The sequence below is a fragment of the Dioscorea cayenensis genome, chromosome 14 (genome assembly GCF_009730915.1).
Source record: "Dioscorea cayenensis subsp. rotundata cultivar TDr96_F1 chromosome 14, TDr96_F1_v2_PseudoChromosome.rev07_lg8_w22 25.fasta, whole genome shotgun sequence".
Lineage (NCBI taxonomy): Eukaryota > Viridiplantae > Streptophyta > Magnoliopsida > Dioscoreales > Dioscoreaceae > Dioscorea > Dioscorea cayenensis.
Window position 1 is genome coordinate 15332252 of NC_052484.1, and position 15794 is coordinate 15348045.

The 15794-nt window shown below is 35.5% G+C and overlaps 1 protein-coding gene across 1 annotated transcript; it reads right to left on the reverse strand.

The window, feature by feature from the left end:
- Window positions 1-1368: 1368 nt before the first annotated feature.
- On the reverse strand, window positions 1369-7673 carry LOC120275306 (WD repeat-containing protein 25). Its single transcript, XM_039281839.1, has 4 exons — window positions 7338-7673; window positions 5933-6097; window positions 3252-3736; window positions 1369-1816 (listed from the first exon to the last, which is right to left on the reverse strand). The coding sequence occupies exons 1-4, from the start codon at window positions 7639-7641 to the stop codon at window positions 1445-1447; spliced, it is 1326 nt and encodes a 441-aa protein (XP_039137773.1). The 5' UTR covers window positions 7642-7673; the 3' UTR covers window positions 1369-1444.
- Between the last annotated feature and the right edge of the window lie 8121 nt (window positions 7674-15794).

The following is a 15794-nucleotide window of genomic DNA, read 5'->3' on the forward strand; positions in this document are numbered from 1 at the left end:
AAATTAAAATTTGATGCTCAAAATAAAAAAAATTACTATAGTATGGTACTCACCCAAAAAATTACCCGTGATTTTAATCTTTGGTTTTATCTAAATTACAAGCTTTTTTTGCTTTTGTTTTTCTTTTTGGCAAATTGGGCAAGTCAAGAGCTTGTCCACCACTGAGAATTAATCGTCCGCTCATGCACATTCACCCCAGCAAATGCACAATTGGGTTGCAAGTCAGCTTCCATAGTCGAGGGTTTTTTTTTTCGGAACTATTGTGTCAAATAAGTTTCAAACTCTAGACAATGAAAATCCCCATAAAATACCATTTATAGTAAAGCCAATACCACTAAACAAAAGACTCATTTTTTCCGGTATAAACGTGGAAATATTTGATTTATATATATATATCAAAATTAGAATTATATGCATACTATTAGTAAAATTATCATAACTCTAATATACCCTTCTTAAAAAGTTAAGCAAATGGGCAGTGTCAATAGCTTTATTTGTCACATTCTACCGTAAGGTTTTTGATTTCCTTTTTATTTGTAACTTTAAAAAATCAAAAAAGTATTAACTTTTTTTTCCCAGACTTGCCCTATATCACTACTTTTCTGTACCATGATGAAAGAATTAAATGCATTATTATTCTTTTAAAATACATGTCATTACTAAGCCAATGACGGAAAGAGAGAGTAGCATAGTGAATTTAAGAATGAAGAGTGAGTAAATTTAATGGGTTAGTAGCAGTGGGAGTACCAACATGCAAAAGAAAAATATTTTCAAAGGATAAAAATGTAATTTCAATATTATCATGCCTATATGTAATAACTGATATCTACAAAATATACTCTCGAACTGAGAAAAATCATAATTCTCTAGTTAGTTTCATGATACAGAGGTACCAAAGAGTTCCTAACTTAAAGGTACCAACCATATTATAAAAAATATAATGTAAGATTTTAACATATTCCGAGTTCAAATCCCACCGGACGCTATGGTAATGATGAATCCCCAATGTGAGCATGAGCTTGATATTTAAAATTTTACATCCCTAACTAGATGAGGATACATTAACTGAATGATTAATTCCCGACTTATGTGTACACCACTGACTATCATTAATTACTAGTGAGAAAGTCACATAGTGATAGACTTAAGCAGTTTCCACAGCTGATTACTTCAGCATTTCACCTCTATCTCATGCTTTAGATTCATCATAAAACCTGATAAGAAAAAAACAAAGAAAACAACCAAAATCAAACATAAAAATGGTTAGTTAGATGTAGCATATAATGCTCATTCTTGCCAAAATTGTATGCCTTTCTTCAGTCCATCCAAAGTCCAAACCATTGGGAGCTTTTAGAGGTTTCAAGCAAATAAGACCAAGATCCCAAAAACACGTCGAGATCGAATGAGTGTACCCATAGTTTTACGGTATTAAAAATTGAAGATCTCATTCAAAAATAGAAATTCCACCATCCCAACTACATGAAGCAATCAGATGGGGTATTGAAGGATGGAAAGCAACATCTACACAAGGTTGCTCGAATGCCTTGAATTTTCTTATAAGTTCAGAAGAGTGATAATTGTACAAGTAAATACACCCGTCGGATGAGCCTGAAGCAAGTTGATTTCCATCTGAACTGAAATTGCATTTGATGGGAAAGCCCCAAACTCCGTGATTTTCGAATCTCTTGTACCTGTCTAATTTGAACGGACGATGAGAAGAAAATATTGCTATGTAGTTTCCATTTGATTGTGCGACAAAACAAGCGTCAGTTGGATGGTACTTGATGCAAGGACAAGTAAATGCTTCTGTGTAGACCTATTAATGAAAACAAATAGAAACATGAGATTTTGACCAACTTGGAAATATGAAAATGAGTAGAAGAGAAAAAGTAATAGTACAATTACTACAATAAGCTAGAATTGTTCCATCTCTTTTGTACTTGTGTGAAGCTTTATATAAACTACTTCACAATGCTAAAGATCAAGCTGAGATCAACATTTAACATGGATGTAATATAGATGGCATAGGAGTTTTGCAAAGTAGTGGTGGTGACTCAGTAGAGACAAAGGCCCTCATTATTTAAAAGAACATCATTACGAAAATCTTAAAATAAAGAGAAAAAAATAGATGAATAGATTATATTAGATCAAATGTTTCATAATGAAACCTGTGGCTTTGCACAAGGGGGCAATTTTATGAAAAGCCAAAAAAGAGTTATAGCTAAATAAGAAAAGAAATTCATGCGACAGATTTCATTAATGACGAGCATAACGAAGATTGCCTTACAAAGCAGAAAGCAGGGGGTAACCATAGTAGCCCTAAATGGCAAATGTTCTTGTGTAAACCATGTTAGAGTCTATAATCCAGAAGTTTGATTATTCTAATAAATGGCATTTCAACACAACTATCTTTCAGTTCAACACACCTTAAAGGTTGTTGGCAGTTATATTCATTCAATATTCAATATGTATTTTTAAGTCCCACTTGCTTGTAATTACTCAACCTGTTACATCCTAAGAATTAAAATAAGAAAATGGTAGAATCCTCCTGTGTTTGGTCTACAGAAAATATATGTACTCAAACCTCTTGGAAGATTTTCTACATCTAACAAGTGAAGGTACAACAGCTGGATGAATAATTAAAATATGCAAATAAATATTGCAGTTGAACTCACTATGCTATGCTGAATTCTAAGATCCAATATTAGGTCTTCAAAGATCTTCCCTATTCATTTCTGTATATTGAAATAACTTATTGGTTTCTGCCATTGTTTATTAATGATATTTTCTTCATGTTAATTAATACCCTGGACCTTAATTCAACATTAGTGCAAAACATCATTTTTCTAAAAAAAAAAAAAAACTATTAATAATTAACCATTACCACACAGACATCAAATTTCCTACTAGTCATGTGCATCTCACAGAAATTCAATGACACTTGTAAATAAAAATAAAAAAATAAAACCGTCAACCTCCTTCCTGTATGTTGGCGTTATTTGGGGATAGCGATTATTAACTAGGTCATTTACCACAAAAGAAAATAAGAAAACTAACACGTCAATCGGAACATTCATGTATAATTCCCTACCTCCAGATATTCTTCCTAGCCTAGGATTTTTGGCACATATGGTGAAAATTTTAAATAGTCATAGAAGATATGAAGAAATTCAGGTATCATATAAAAATTCCGAGGAGAATATAAAAAAGAAAAGAGAATTGTTAAAAGTAGGAGCAGGAATGAGGTTTACCTGATTAGATAAAGGCACTTCTCGTGAAACATCCCAAACAATAATAGCATTTTCACTAATGTTGCTCAAGGTGGTGTCACTTGAAGAGATAAATTGCTTTCCGTCAGAACTGAACTCAATATCAAAAATGGGACCAAGGTCTTTACGATAATTCTGCACAACCTTTCCAGATCGTATATCCCAGAGCTTAAGAAAGCCTTTTGAACCACCAGATAGAAAAAGATTGGGGTTACTTGGGTGGAATCTAATCACCCCAACAACTTGATCATCTTTAAATTGCTGGATTTGAATCCCTTTTTCAATGTCAACTAGCCGAGTTGAGCAGTCATACCCACAAGATAGAAGAGACAACCCTTGAGGAGACCACCTCACATCCTTCACTGCCGCATTGTGATGTTCAAGACTGCAGGCTTTCTTCTGGTCTTTACTCCATACATTCCACACATGCACTTTCTTATCCATTCCAGCAGAAGCAAGAAGATGAGCTGCATGTTTTAATTTAAAGTAAATTATAACAGAAAGCAAAGGACCATGCAACATACTAAGTTAACCATCTAGATCTTGGCTAGACCCATATAACAGGAATTTTTCAAATATACTTTAGACAAATATAGTGAATGCAATTTGTCCTTCTCTATGTGATAATTCTTATTCTTAGTCTTAATTTTCGACATTGCAAAGTTTAAAATTGGATGCTAATGTTCACTTCTTCCACCTGATAATTTTAGTATCTTTCTAGATGAATGCTAAAAAAAAGATGAAGCTTAGAATGTTGGATCCCCGTGTCAAGAACAGCCCAGGGTACAAAACAAGATTAATATAGCCTCATTGCAACTAGAAAATATGTGACAATGATAGCTGTAATGTTGCTGAAAAGATTGAATGACTAACAGCATAGGGCATCCCTTCTTTTATGACCAAAGCTTTGCACATAAATCCATCTAATTAGGATGCAAATTGCATGCAACCTTATGTAATTCTCCTTGATTCATAATCCTAAATTCCTAATTAGAAAGTCAACCAATACATGTTTATTTTCTTTTCTCCAATTAGGATATCAATCATCATATTATTATTCCTTGTCATACTTAGCTTCTTCACCCAGCTCATGGTCTCCTAGTATCAGGGCTTGAACAGAGTCCTCTTGTAGACTTCTAAACCATATTCAACAAATAAGGAGATGCCTAAGAATTAAAAATGACATCCTAACTCCACCACCTAACACTAATTTGTGTGCCCATTTAAGCTTATTTTTATCAAGAAACAAATACCAATCTTTTGTCAGAAACAAAATTCTAATATTTGGTGATTAATACAAAATTTAATGAAGATGAAAACAAATTGAATGATTTATGCTACCAATAATAACATATGCACCACTTGTCAAGGGCTTTATTCACCATTACTAGTCATAACTTCTAACTTCCAACAATAAACTTCATGTTGTACTCAAGCCTCAAATATGCCGAAGCTAGAATTCCACAATGCTGGAGATTGAGATGCATTAGAGAACATAATGCAAAATGCGCATTTTCTTCAAAAATTTTATGCTTAGACAAGCAGGAGAATGTGATCCACCAAGTAATGTAACTAATATAAAGAATGGGATAAATTCTTCATCAATTATGGAGGGAAAAAACCACAATTTACTAGTATGAATAGTTAAGACAAGAAGCACAGAAGGTTAAAAGGAAGGTAAAGAAAGAAAAGGGCTTGATATAATCTCAATCAAGGTTTTAATTAGTTAGGGTGAACTGGCTATAGTCTCACTTATCTAATTAAACAAGATGGCATGCGCGCGTGAACACGCAAACACACTCTCTCTAATTTAACAAGAAAATGACACAAGCACACACACATGTGTGCTGAGACAACATTGATTTGTTATTAATTAATTAGTTAAAGAAATCCCGGAGAATGAAGATAAAACCCTCACCGTATGTACTGTAGCAAATGAGATATATATGGTTATCGTATCTCAGGAAAAAAAAAGAAAAGAATCTAAGTTATTTATAAAACCATGGGAAAGAACCATTCAGCAATCACAAATAACGGTTTCAGATAACCACCTTAAAATTTATTCCAAGATGATCTACCATTGAGGTCATCCTTTTATAGGGTAATTGATGAAAAAGATTGAAATAAGAGATTGGCATTCATTAGGCTTTTTTTTTTAAAAAAAATAAATATAAACCATGAGATGAGTTTTCAAAGGCACTGATTTTTTGGGCCTCAAACACAAAGAAGCTATAAAGTATATTAGGCCAATCAAAGAATATATGTGAAAGAGTTATTGCTAGTGCTAAAACTTGTGGAGGCATGGCAAATGAACTGTCAATCTTTATGAAGTTCAAGCATGGTTTGCCATCAGATAATTCTATTTTCATGCCAAAAAATAAATAGATGTAAATGCAAAAAAATTGTAGATGCACCCACTATAATCCCAAGGTTTTGATCTAGGTAAAATAAGCTAGAATATAAGGTTTTCTGTTTAGTGAAAAGTTGAGAATTTGACAATATTAATGGTTAATGCATATCTAAAGGTCATTGGTAAAGCCATCTTTGATTCACCATTGAAAAGAATCGCATAGTTGTGCTTAGGTAACAACAGAAGAGCAAACTAACAGCATAAAATCAATTTAAAGAAAATATATCAGTACATAAATGATCAATTTACTAACCTTGATTGAGTGACCATTGTATAGAATTGACAGCTTTACTGTGACCAGTCAAAGAGACAGAAAGCTTCCCAGTAATATTACTGCTTTGGGAATGAAAAGGTGCTCGAGACCTTAATTTTACCAAAACATTAGGTAGTAGATCCGTACTGAATATAGTATCAGCAGCTGAAACAATAAAATATCAAATAAACCAATCAGAAGATTAACTAAGAAGCTGGAAGGCAAGAAAAGATCTGTTACATATTACTCCCAGAAATTTTCCATGATCTCATATTAACCTTTTATCTCTTAATAATTACCCAACAAAAAAAAAAAGATGACCTTGCAGTTTAGAATATTTCTTTTGAGGGATGTGGCTGAAATAGCAGTTCCAGGAAGTAAAAAGGGGCATGCCAGTTTTTTTATGAAATAATTGATCAAAATACGTGGAAATACTTCTCTACATCATCACATTTTAGAAGCATTTCCGTAACTTCAACCCATGATTTTTAGGAGCATTTTGGAAGTGGCAGAAGGTGAGTTCCACACTACCTCCATCTAAATAAACACAAAAAGTAGGGAAGAATAAAACTGTTCCCTTTGTTTGTTAAGTTGCCTCTGAATAACACCATTTCCACCGATTGCATTTAAGTTGTAGGGTGATATAGCAAAACTAACAGTCCTTTTGGATTGACTGTTGAAAAACACATCTTCAAGGTTTTCCCTAAGTGTTTATCTGAGTAAGTCATGCAGCTTTCTATTTGCATGAGTTACTATAGAACCACTTCATACCATCATGAAGGAAATTTCCATCTAGGGAAAGTAAAGTAGTCCAACTTTTATTTCAAACCTCTTAAGGTGTCCCATAAGAACCAACCATAAACTCTAAACTCCAAAACTGCTCTTTTCACTGCTTGTTTTCTTAACTGCTACTCCAAACACAGAAAAATAGGCCACAAAGTGCTTAATTTGTAAAACAAATGCTTTCTACCTGGGGCAAAAAAAAAAAAAAATCAATCCAAACAGGCCTTCAAAACTTATACACAAAGGAGGGTTTCACAGCACTTGATCCAAAGAAAACTGCTAGAATACTGTACTTGCAAATCCTAAAGAAAAATAAAATTCAAAACTCAAAATTGATCAATATTTACCAATTCGTCTAAAGTACCAAATAGGTTTGCTTAAACTTCTCAACTCATAAAACTATACAATTTATAGACCAATCTAACAAACTGATAACTGGCAACAAAGACAAAGCTTTTCACAACACTTGATCCTCAGAAATCATCACAAGGAGGTGTTTGCAATCATTATCAAGACCTAACATGCAAATGGAATTGACTTAATGGATCAAAATTTTCCAATTAATGAGACCAAATTTAGGAGAAACCAAACAAATCTCGAAGAAAGGGGAGAAGAAAAGCACCAGGAGATGTGCCGGCGGGCCATGGACTAGCGAGAGGTGGATCGAGAGCGGAAGCAGCGGAAGAGGAGGAGGTGGAGAGCATCGCGCGCTCTCGCTTGGAGATATAACGGGAAGTGGACAGAGAAGCGGGTTCGGCGGGGTCGGAAAGGGATGGACGGTGAAGGTGACGGCGGTTGGACGGAGAAGGATCGCCGGCGGGGGCATGGTGTTCTCGAGATCGATGGCGTTTGGCAACGCGATGATCGTTTAGGGTTTCGTCTTCGTCGTCGGAAGGCTCTGCGTAGGCACTGCACAGAAGGTCCATTTCTCGCCGGAACTATTTTTTTATTTTTTATTTTTTATTTTTTATTTTTTAATGCATGTATACCCGAGAAAATTCAAAATTATATATATATATATATGGGTATAATTATTCAAATAATCCATTTTTTTTTTTAAATCTACCATTTTTAGTCTTTTACTTCAAATTATAATATTTTAGTCACTTTACACTAGTTTGAAGTGTGCCATGTTAGTGCTCCTTAGAGTTAGGATTTAGGTTTTGACTTAGTTCACTTAAAAGTAGTAAAGAAACTAAAATGTTACAATTTGAAGTAAAGTACTAAGAGAGTAAATTTAAAAAAGTAGAGAAACTGTTTAGGGAATTATACCATATATGATACCTCTATAAAATAGTATATGATTTCAGAGTGCCTATAATTTTAGAGACTTTTGAGTTTTGATAGTAGTAGTTAAATTATGATCTAACGGTTGCTATTTGTAGAGGTGGTGTCTAGAGTTTATTGTAAGTTATTGTGTTGCTCCTATTATGTACTATTTGATAATGTTAACTACTGTTATGTATTTTATATGAATGGATAAACAGTGTTTGTTAGATGCAAATCTAATTGTCACGGTAAGAAGTCTTAAAACTTGAATTTTATTATTATTTTTTCAAATCTAAGAAATTTTTAATGAAGGTATCGTCATATAATATCCCCTAAAATTTTTTAATTAAAAGTAAAAAAGTGAATTGAAATTCAATTTTACTAAACTGATCATAAGTCTAAATTTTCACATTTTGATGTTCATTTTGCAACATGTGCGAAAGCATCAAAATTGTAGCTGCTTCACTTTCGATGTTTTTATTTTGCTGGAAATGATTATCACTACTACTTCACTTTTAATATTTGTTTTATTTAAAATAATTATCAATCTTTCACTTCCTATGTTTATTTTGCTGGAAATAGGTACCCCACTTGGCAACTCTCATCGTGTGCCTCTTACAACTCAAGTATTGTTTTTTATATTTTTTATAAAAGTGTCAAATTTCTAGGTTTATAAAAAAAACCTCCATGAAGTTAAAACCTCACACAAATTTACCTTGAGTTATTTGAGTTTGCATAAAGATCTAAACTCCTATGAAATTAATTCTTCTCATAAGAGTCGAACTCTCACCATTTAAGACTTATTTAAACTTTAAAATTTTTAAAATTGAGATAAAATATTACGTAATAATTTTTTATTCTAAAAATTTTAATTTGTTCTCAAAATTAATTAACCTAAATAAATCTAATATTTATTTAAAATTTTAAATATACTTGTTTTTTTATACGGTGGATTAGCCATTCGCCTCAACCAATGTTAGGAAAAGGAGTTGATCCATCAACCTCTCACTTAGCAAGGGAAATTTTTTAATGTAGAATTTTTACTAAAAATTTCTTAAAATTTAGACTTATCTAAAATTTTAACATTTTGTGTTAGAGGTGGAAGTTTACCACGCGTTTATGAATGAATTTCCAAGTATTTGCACTTGTTTTACAAATTGAAGATCTCAACCTTACACAAATTCTTAGTAGTTGAGATTGAAAAATGAAAAAGAGAGTAAAAATTTGTGTGTGTGCGCATGCGCGTGTGAGTTAGAGAGAGAGAGAGAGAGAGAGAGAGAGTGTGTGTGTGTACTTAACCATCTAGGTTTTTCTCCTCTTCACTCCTCTTCATCCCTTCTCCAGCAAAGCAATTCATGCCATAAAACAATGAGTAAAGTGTACAACAAAACAAGGAGTAAAACATATCCGAAAATAAAAAGCAACTCATGCCCTAAAAAGGGAGCAAAGCATGCCATAAAACGAATAAACATGCATGTTATGTTGTGCCTTGCAAACACATATAATATTGTTATATTCTCTCACTGGTATATAATGGTAACAACATATATTCCAATAGTAGAAATACATGCCTCATTAATAATAACCCATGCTATCTAATATATAACATATATTATATCTTTTGTGGCAAACAGCAGTGTAGAGACAGGTTGTAGTGGTCACTAGGACAGGAGGTTAACAAGGATCACCAAATATATTGACTTCGTTATGTGAAGAGATTATAGTAAATGAGTATTTCTTAGTAGTAATGGTAATTATTAGTAAGGAGATAACTTCTAGTAGTGGGAGACATGTCTTACTGGGAATCAGGACAGCCTAATGTATGTTATCTTTAAGGTAGTGGGAGACATGTCTTAGTGGTCATCAGAACAGCCTGGTGTATTTCAGAGTTATTATAAAAACTAATGAAATGAGAATGAGGGCCATAGAGTATTCTGTTTCTGTCACGTCCCGACCCGCGGGCCCGCCACGTGACAACCGCCGCGACGATCCCGAGGAGGGACACACACCACTCAACCCTCGAGTCATCGCAAGGCTCACAAACTCCTGCTAAACAACACCACAATAATAAAGGTACCAAAAGCAAAACTTTCACTCGAAGAATCAACAGTAAAGTGAAAGATATACAAATCACGATTCATGAGTTAAGAACACTAGTGGATCCACCGCACTCATACAATGCAACCTCGGTTAACAATAAATAAACAACCCGACTTGGAATGCAAATCGCTAACACTTCGCCTGCTATGACGACCCAAACCACTAAAAACCCGGAAGGGAGGAGGGGTGAGTAACCATAGTCACTCGAGTGAATGGGTTAGCACAAATCTAATAGTAATATCAAAACAAATCGATGAAATACAATAAACACATTTTACAATAACATAAGTAAACTGAAACGCTTCACAATTTCCACACAATGAAAGTGTAATATAAGAAACCTTGGTATTTAAAAACCAAAAACATAGGTTCTCACGAGCATCGACAAAACCTTAACATGTATAAAAACAAATACTTGGATATGAGTTCCCAAAATGAGTAGAAATACCAACTTAAACAAATAAAATTCTCGATCAATAAGCAATGGCCTAAAAACACTTTCTCCAACATTAGCCGCGTCGCGACTAAGTTGAGAACCGCTCAAGGTCTTCGCACCTTTGACGTTGGCCCACCGGGTCCCTGTGGTGACCCCGGGATCCCGATGTATCATCCAATCGTGGCTCTACGCTCCCACCGATCCGGACAAATCAACACCCGAGTCCACAACGCCACCTCTAAAGACCGGCCCGTTGGGACCCACTATCGCAGATAGTCGGGCCTTAGCCCGCCGTCACCATCCAAACCAACATATAGTCAGTAGCAATAATACAATCGAATCACTCATGTCACAGGGTCCTTATCCAGGACAAGCATTCACATATCGGGAATAAACATTATTTCCACAAATCCAAAGCCAAAGCATAGCAATGCATATTAACTTTCAAAAAGTATTCCAATCCCGATGTGCCAATACATTCAAAAACATTTCGTCCAAATGCCAAGAATAACACAATAATATGCGAAGCTCAAGCATTGCTTTTAGACAATAAAAACCGACCAATATTAAACGCATTATAATATCCACAATCTAGAAGAACATGCCATTCGTAAATAAAAAAACCCTTTTTGTTTTTTTATAATCATAAATATCAAAAGCATGCTTATACAAGTGAAAGGTTTTATAAACCATTTCTAAAAATAAATACCAATAAGGTAGAAAGGAAACATTAAGTTTGAAATACAATAAAAAAATCGTCAGAACAAACATGGCTTTTGGTCTAGTTAAACCTCAAGTTACTTAGGATCATTCTAGCTTTCTCTTTCTTCAGCTCACTAATTTTTCCTCAAAGTACAAGATTAATCCCCAAGGTCCAGTCAATCACAACCTCTAAATACTTTACAAGTCATGAAAATATGTTCATCTCATCACCTATAATCTCACGTGCCAATATATATTGATTAAATCCTTCTTTACGCATCATCAGTATTTACTTTCACAAGTCTTTACTATTCAACCATTTCTTATGCTCAACAAGGTCTTAGATCCTTATCATAGTGCCATTACCTCAACATTAATATTTGCTTCATCTATAATAATCCCATTGTCAAAATACTCACAAGTTCACTATCTCCTCTTAGGAGTATTAAATCAAACTATTATTAGAAATTCACAAGAATATTCAGTTTTTGCAATTCAACACATGTCATATATATAACTCAAGCTATTCATCATCAACATTCTAAAGAAATTCCATTTAAAATAATAATCATAATCATTGACATCCACCCGATATATATATATATATATACCACAATATGATCAACTATAATTAAGCACTCTACAGTATACTTACAAGAACAAATTTCATCAATTTCAACATAAGTGTAATTATATACCTTAGCATTCAAGGTTTCATCAGGTTCCATGTACCATATTGATCACATTATGCCTCAAAACTTTAGAAATTATACATCACTAGGGAGATTAAATCATCCATTGAACATACATAATTAATTTCACTTATAACACATAAGCTTAATGAACTCATTGTAATAATCAACAATTTTCATTCATCCACCAAACATGTATGTCCTTAGTAAGCACTCTCATGATTTTTCAGAGAGTAAACCACAAGTCATTCCAAATAAAAACATAGTTTCTAGCGGTCATCTATACTTTCTTCTCATCCATGAAATAGTGATTTAAAAACATGATAAAAGCCATGGAAATCATTTCAGAAAAACAATTAAAAATATTTTTCGATATTCAATTAGAATTGTGCATTCAACATAACCCACTCACAAGACATGTTGCCTCGCATGGAGACGCCAGCACTCGATTGGCGGTTTCCTTCCCTTTGGAGGTGCCTCGCCACCTAGATACAAGCAGGGAATCCAAATACTAATGAACACAAGCATGATAGCTAAAAGAAAATGCATGCAAATGCATTTATACATGTCTAATACTGAAACCTTAGGGTTTTAGGGCAAAAACATTGTCATTTTGGACCCAAACGACCTCGGAATGAAGTAAAACCTAGTTCCAATAAGTTCAATGAATGAAAAAGCTTCAATTTGGATCAAAGAAATACAATAAAAAGGCCAAAGTTTTTCCGATGCTACATGAACGTCCGGGAATGCTACAAGTAAAAACCCGAACCTTGCAAATGGTTTTCTCTCATTTTACAACATCAAACAATGAAATTTTTGCCACAATTCTCATGAATAACAATTGACAACATCAAGGGCTTCATTTTAAGCCCAAAAAAACTCCCACAAATCTTGGAAAAATCTAAGGTTTTTGGTCTAGGTTTCTAAACAATGAATACAATGAAAATACGAAAGAAATACATGGTAAAAACTTGGATAAAGGCTCTTACCTTACTCAAGAGGATGTGGGGAATAAATTTTTGGTGTTGGTTCGCCGGAATTGGTCGCCGGAAATAGTTAGGGATTTTTTTAAGGGTTCGGTCGGCATGGAGAAACAAAGAAGGAGAAGGAAAGAAGAAGGAAGAGAAAAGATTTTGATTTTTAACTCTCGATGCCTCTACGGTGTTGGGTCATGCTACGGTGTCATTTTTTTGCTACGATGATCGGGGTGCTACAGTAGGCGAGAATCAACAGTCTTTGGGTGCAAAAAAACTACGAGGAACAGGCTGGTTTAACTATAGTAATGGGCTGCTACAATGTTTTTATTCTTTTCTAAATTACTCTATTGCCCCTCTGACACAAGAATGGAAACAAAATCCAAATGACCGAATTGCCCCCTAAATTTGGACTGGGTACAACAGTTTCTCTTCTCCTTCCTCTGTTTTTGTCTTCTCTTCCTCTCTTTCCTTCCTTTTTTCCTTTCCTCATCCCTGGAATCTGAAAGCACGCCACATATTGGTGCTTTCGTTAAGTTTGGCGACGTTCATGACGGAGGGAATGATGACCAGATCTTGAGTAATCGAGGAGCAACTCTCAGCCATCAAAGAGCACTTGGCCCTCCATGATTTAGCTCTATCAAAGCTGGCACAACATTCGAAAACATTCTAGTTACTACAATAATCGATGACATCCCAACAATCAATGATGTCGGACATCCTGGTGAAACTTGCTAAACTGGAGAAACTAGCACCTCCTCACCTACTACCTCTCCTTTCCTCGCTGTCCACCTCACTGGCATAATCCATTGCATCGTCATACCCCACTGATGTGCATTCATCCTTCTTTTCTCCGTCCACCCGTTTACCTAAATTGAAGGTATCATTATTCTCCGGCGAGAATGTCTTGGGGTGGCTTTTACAAATCGAGCACTTCTTCACCCATCACTAAACCCCGACTAAGGAGAAGTTCTCCATCCCAGTCTTCTATATGACAAGCTTCGCACTCCAGTGGTACCACTGAATGTTCTCCATGGCACAACTAGCATCCTGGGAGGAATTTTTACAGAAAAATCGAGCTTCATTTTGGACCTTCTTCGTTCATCAACTATGAAGCTCAGCTCTTTAAGCTGAAACAATGTTCAATTGTAGAAAATTACCTTCATGAATTAGAGTCCATATCAACACATATCACCTGCCTGCACACTGATAGCCTACTAAATTGCTTTTTATCAGGTTTAAGGGAGGAAATTCAATATGAGCTATACCCTTTCAAACCGCAATCACTCCATGATGCGATAGGGATGGCCAAGTTAGTTGAGGACAAATGTAATTCCAGTCGAATAACAAGCTCCTTCCATTGATCACCACCATCTAGGCCACTAGCTTCGGTATCGATACAAGGATCGTTGGGCCTGATCCCCCATCACTCCCAATTAAATGGCTATCTTCGGCAGAGATGGTTGCACAGCGTGAGCTTGGCCTTTGCTTCAACAGCGATGCAAAATTTCCACCGAGCCACCGGTGCCAACCACCACAATTTCCATGCTTGTTGGCCGATTCAGAGGAGGATGCTTCGTTACCAATCACCGTGACCATTCCACAGGATCTGGGCGGTATTTCCCTTACCATCAGTGATGGAGTCATCGATGCAACCACTCCTTGTATATCTCTTATGCTTTGACTGGATTTGTTGTTCCATCCATTCTAAAGCTCTCCGAATCGATTAATGGACAACAAGTGATGGTGTTGATTGATGATGGATCTACCAATAACTTTATTCAGACGCATTTGGCTCAACACCTCAGTCTCACGATCCATTCATCTCTACACCTCCGAGTTACCGTGGGAAATGGCGGGCGCTCAGATGCGGCGGTGAATGCCTTCATCTACCCTTGACACTCGGGGAGTCGACTTTTCAGGTTAATCTTCTTCTCTAACACATCTTTGGTATAGATTTAGTGCTAGGAGTTGACTGGCTCTCGAGTTTGGGTCCGGTCCTATTTGACTATGGTAACTTTTGGATGGAATTTACCCATAATGGGGAGAGGATTAAGCTTAATGGAGTTAAAAATCCAAGACTTAATTACATCTCCACTTCTACATTGATACGACAGGCCCAATTCCAAGAACTGATTCAATATCTTCATATCTCAGTTGAAACATCATACCCAAGCTCAGTACTACCAGTTGATTCGACAAAACCAATATTAGTCCGAACCCAACTTCAGAAACTATTAAGAGAATACTCAAACATCTTCTCCCCACCATCGGGCCTCCCTTCGGGGCGTGAACAGGACCATAGAATTCTGTTGCTTCCAACTCATCACTGGTCAACATCGATCTATATCAATATCTATATTTTCAAAAATCAGAAATTGAAAGACTGGTTGGGGAAATGATGGCCGAGGGTATCATAAGACCAACTACAAGCCCTTTTTAGCACAGGTGCTCTTGGTAAAGAAATGGGATGGCTCGTGGTGGTTCTGTGTAGATTATCGAGCCCTAAATACAATGACTGTTAAGGATCATTCCCAATTCCTACCGTCAAGGAGCTCTTGAACGAGGTTTCGGGTGCTAGTGTCTTCTCTAAACTTGATCTTCAATCCGGCTACCATCAAGTTTGCATCCACCTGCCGGACATCGAGAAGACGACGCTTTGAATACATGATGTCCACTACGAATTTGTGGTGATGCCGGTCGGCCTATCCAATGCACCGTCAACATTTCAAGCGTTTATAAATTCTATATTATGGCCAGTTCTCCACCGATTTGTTTTGGTTTTCTTGATGGTATACTTGTCTATAGTCCGACATGGGAACTCGACCTGACTCATCTCCAGTAAGTATCGTTCTCCTACATTCCAATTAGCTACTTGTGAAAGAACCTAAATGTGAGTTTGGTTG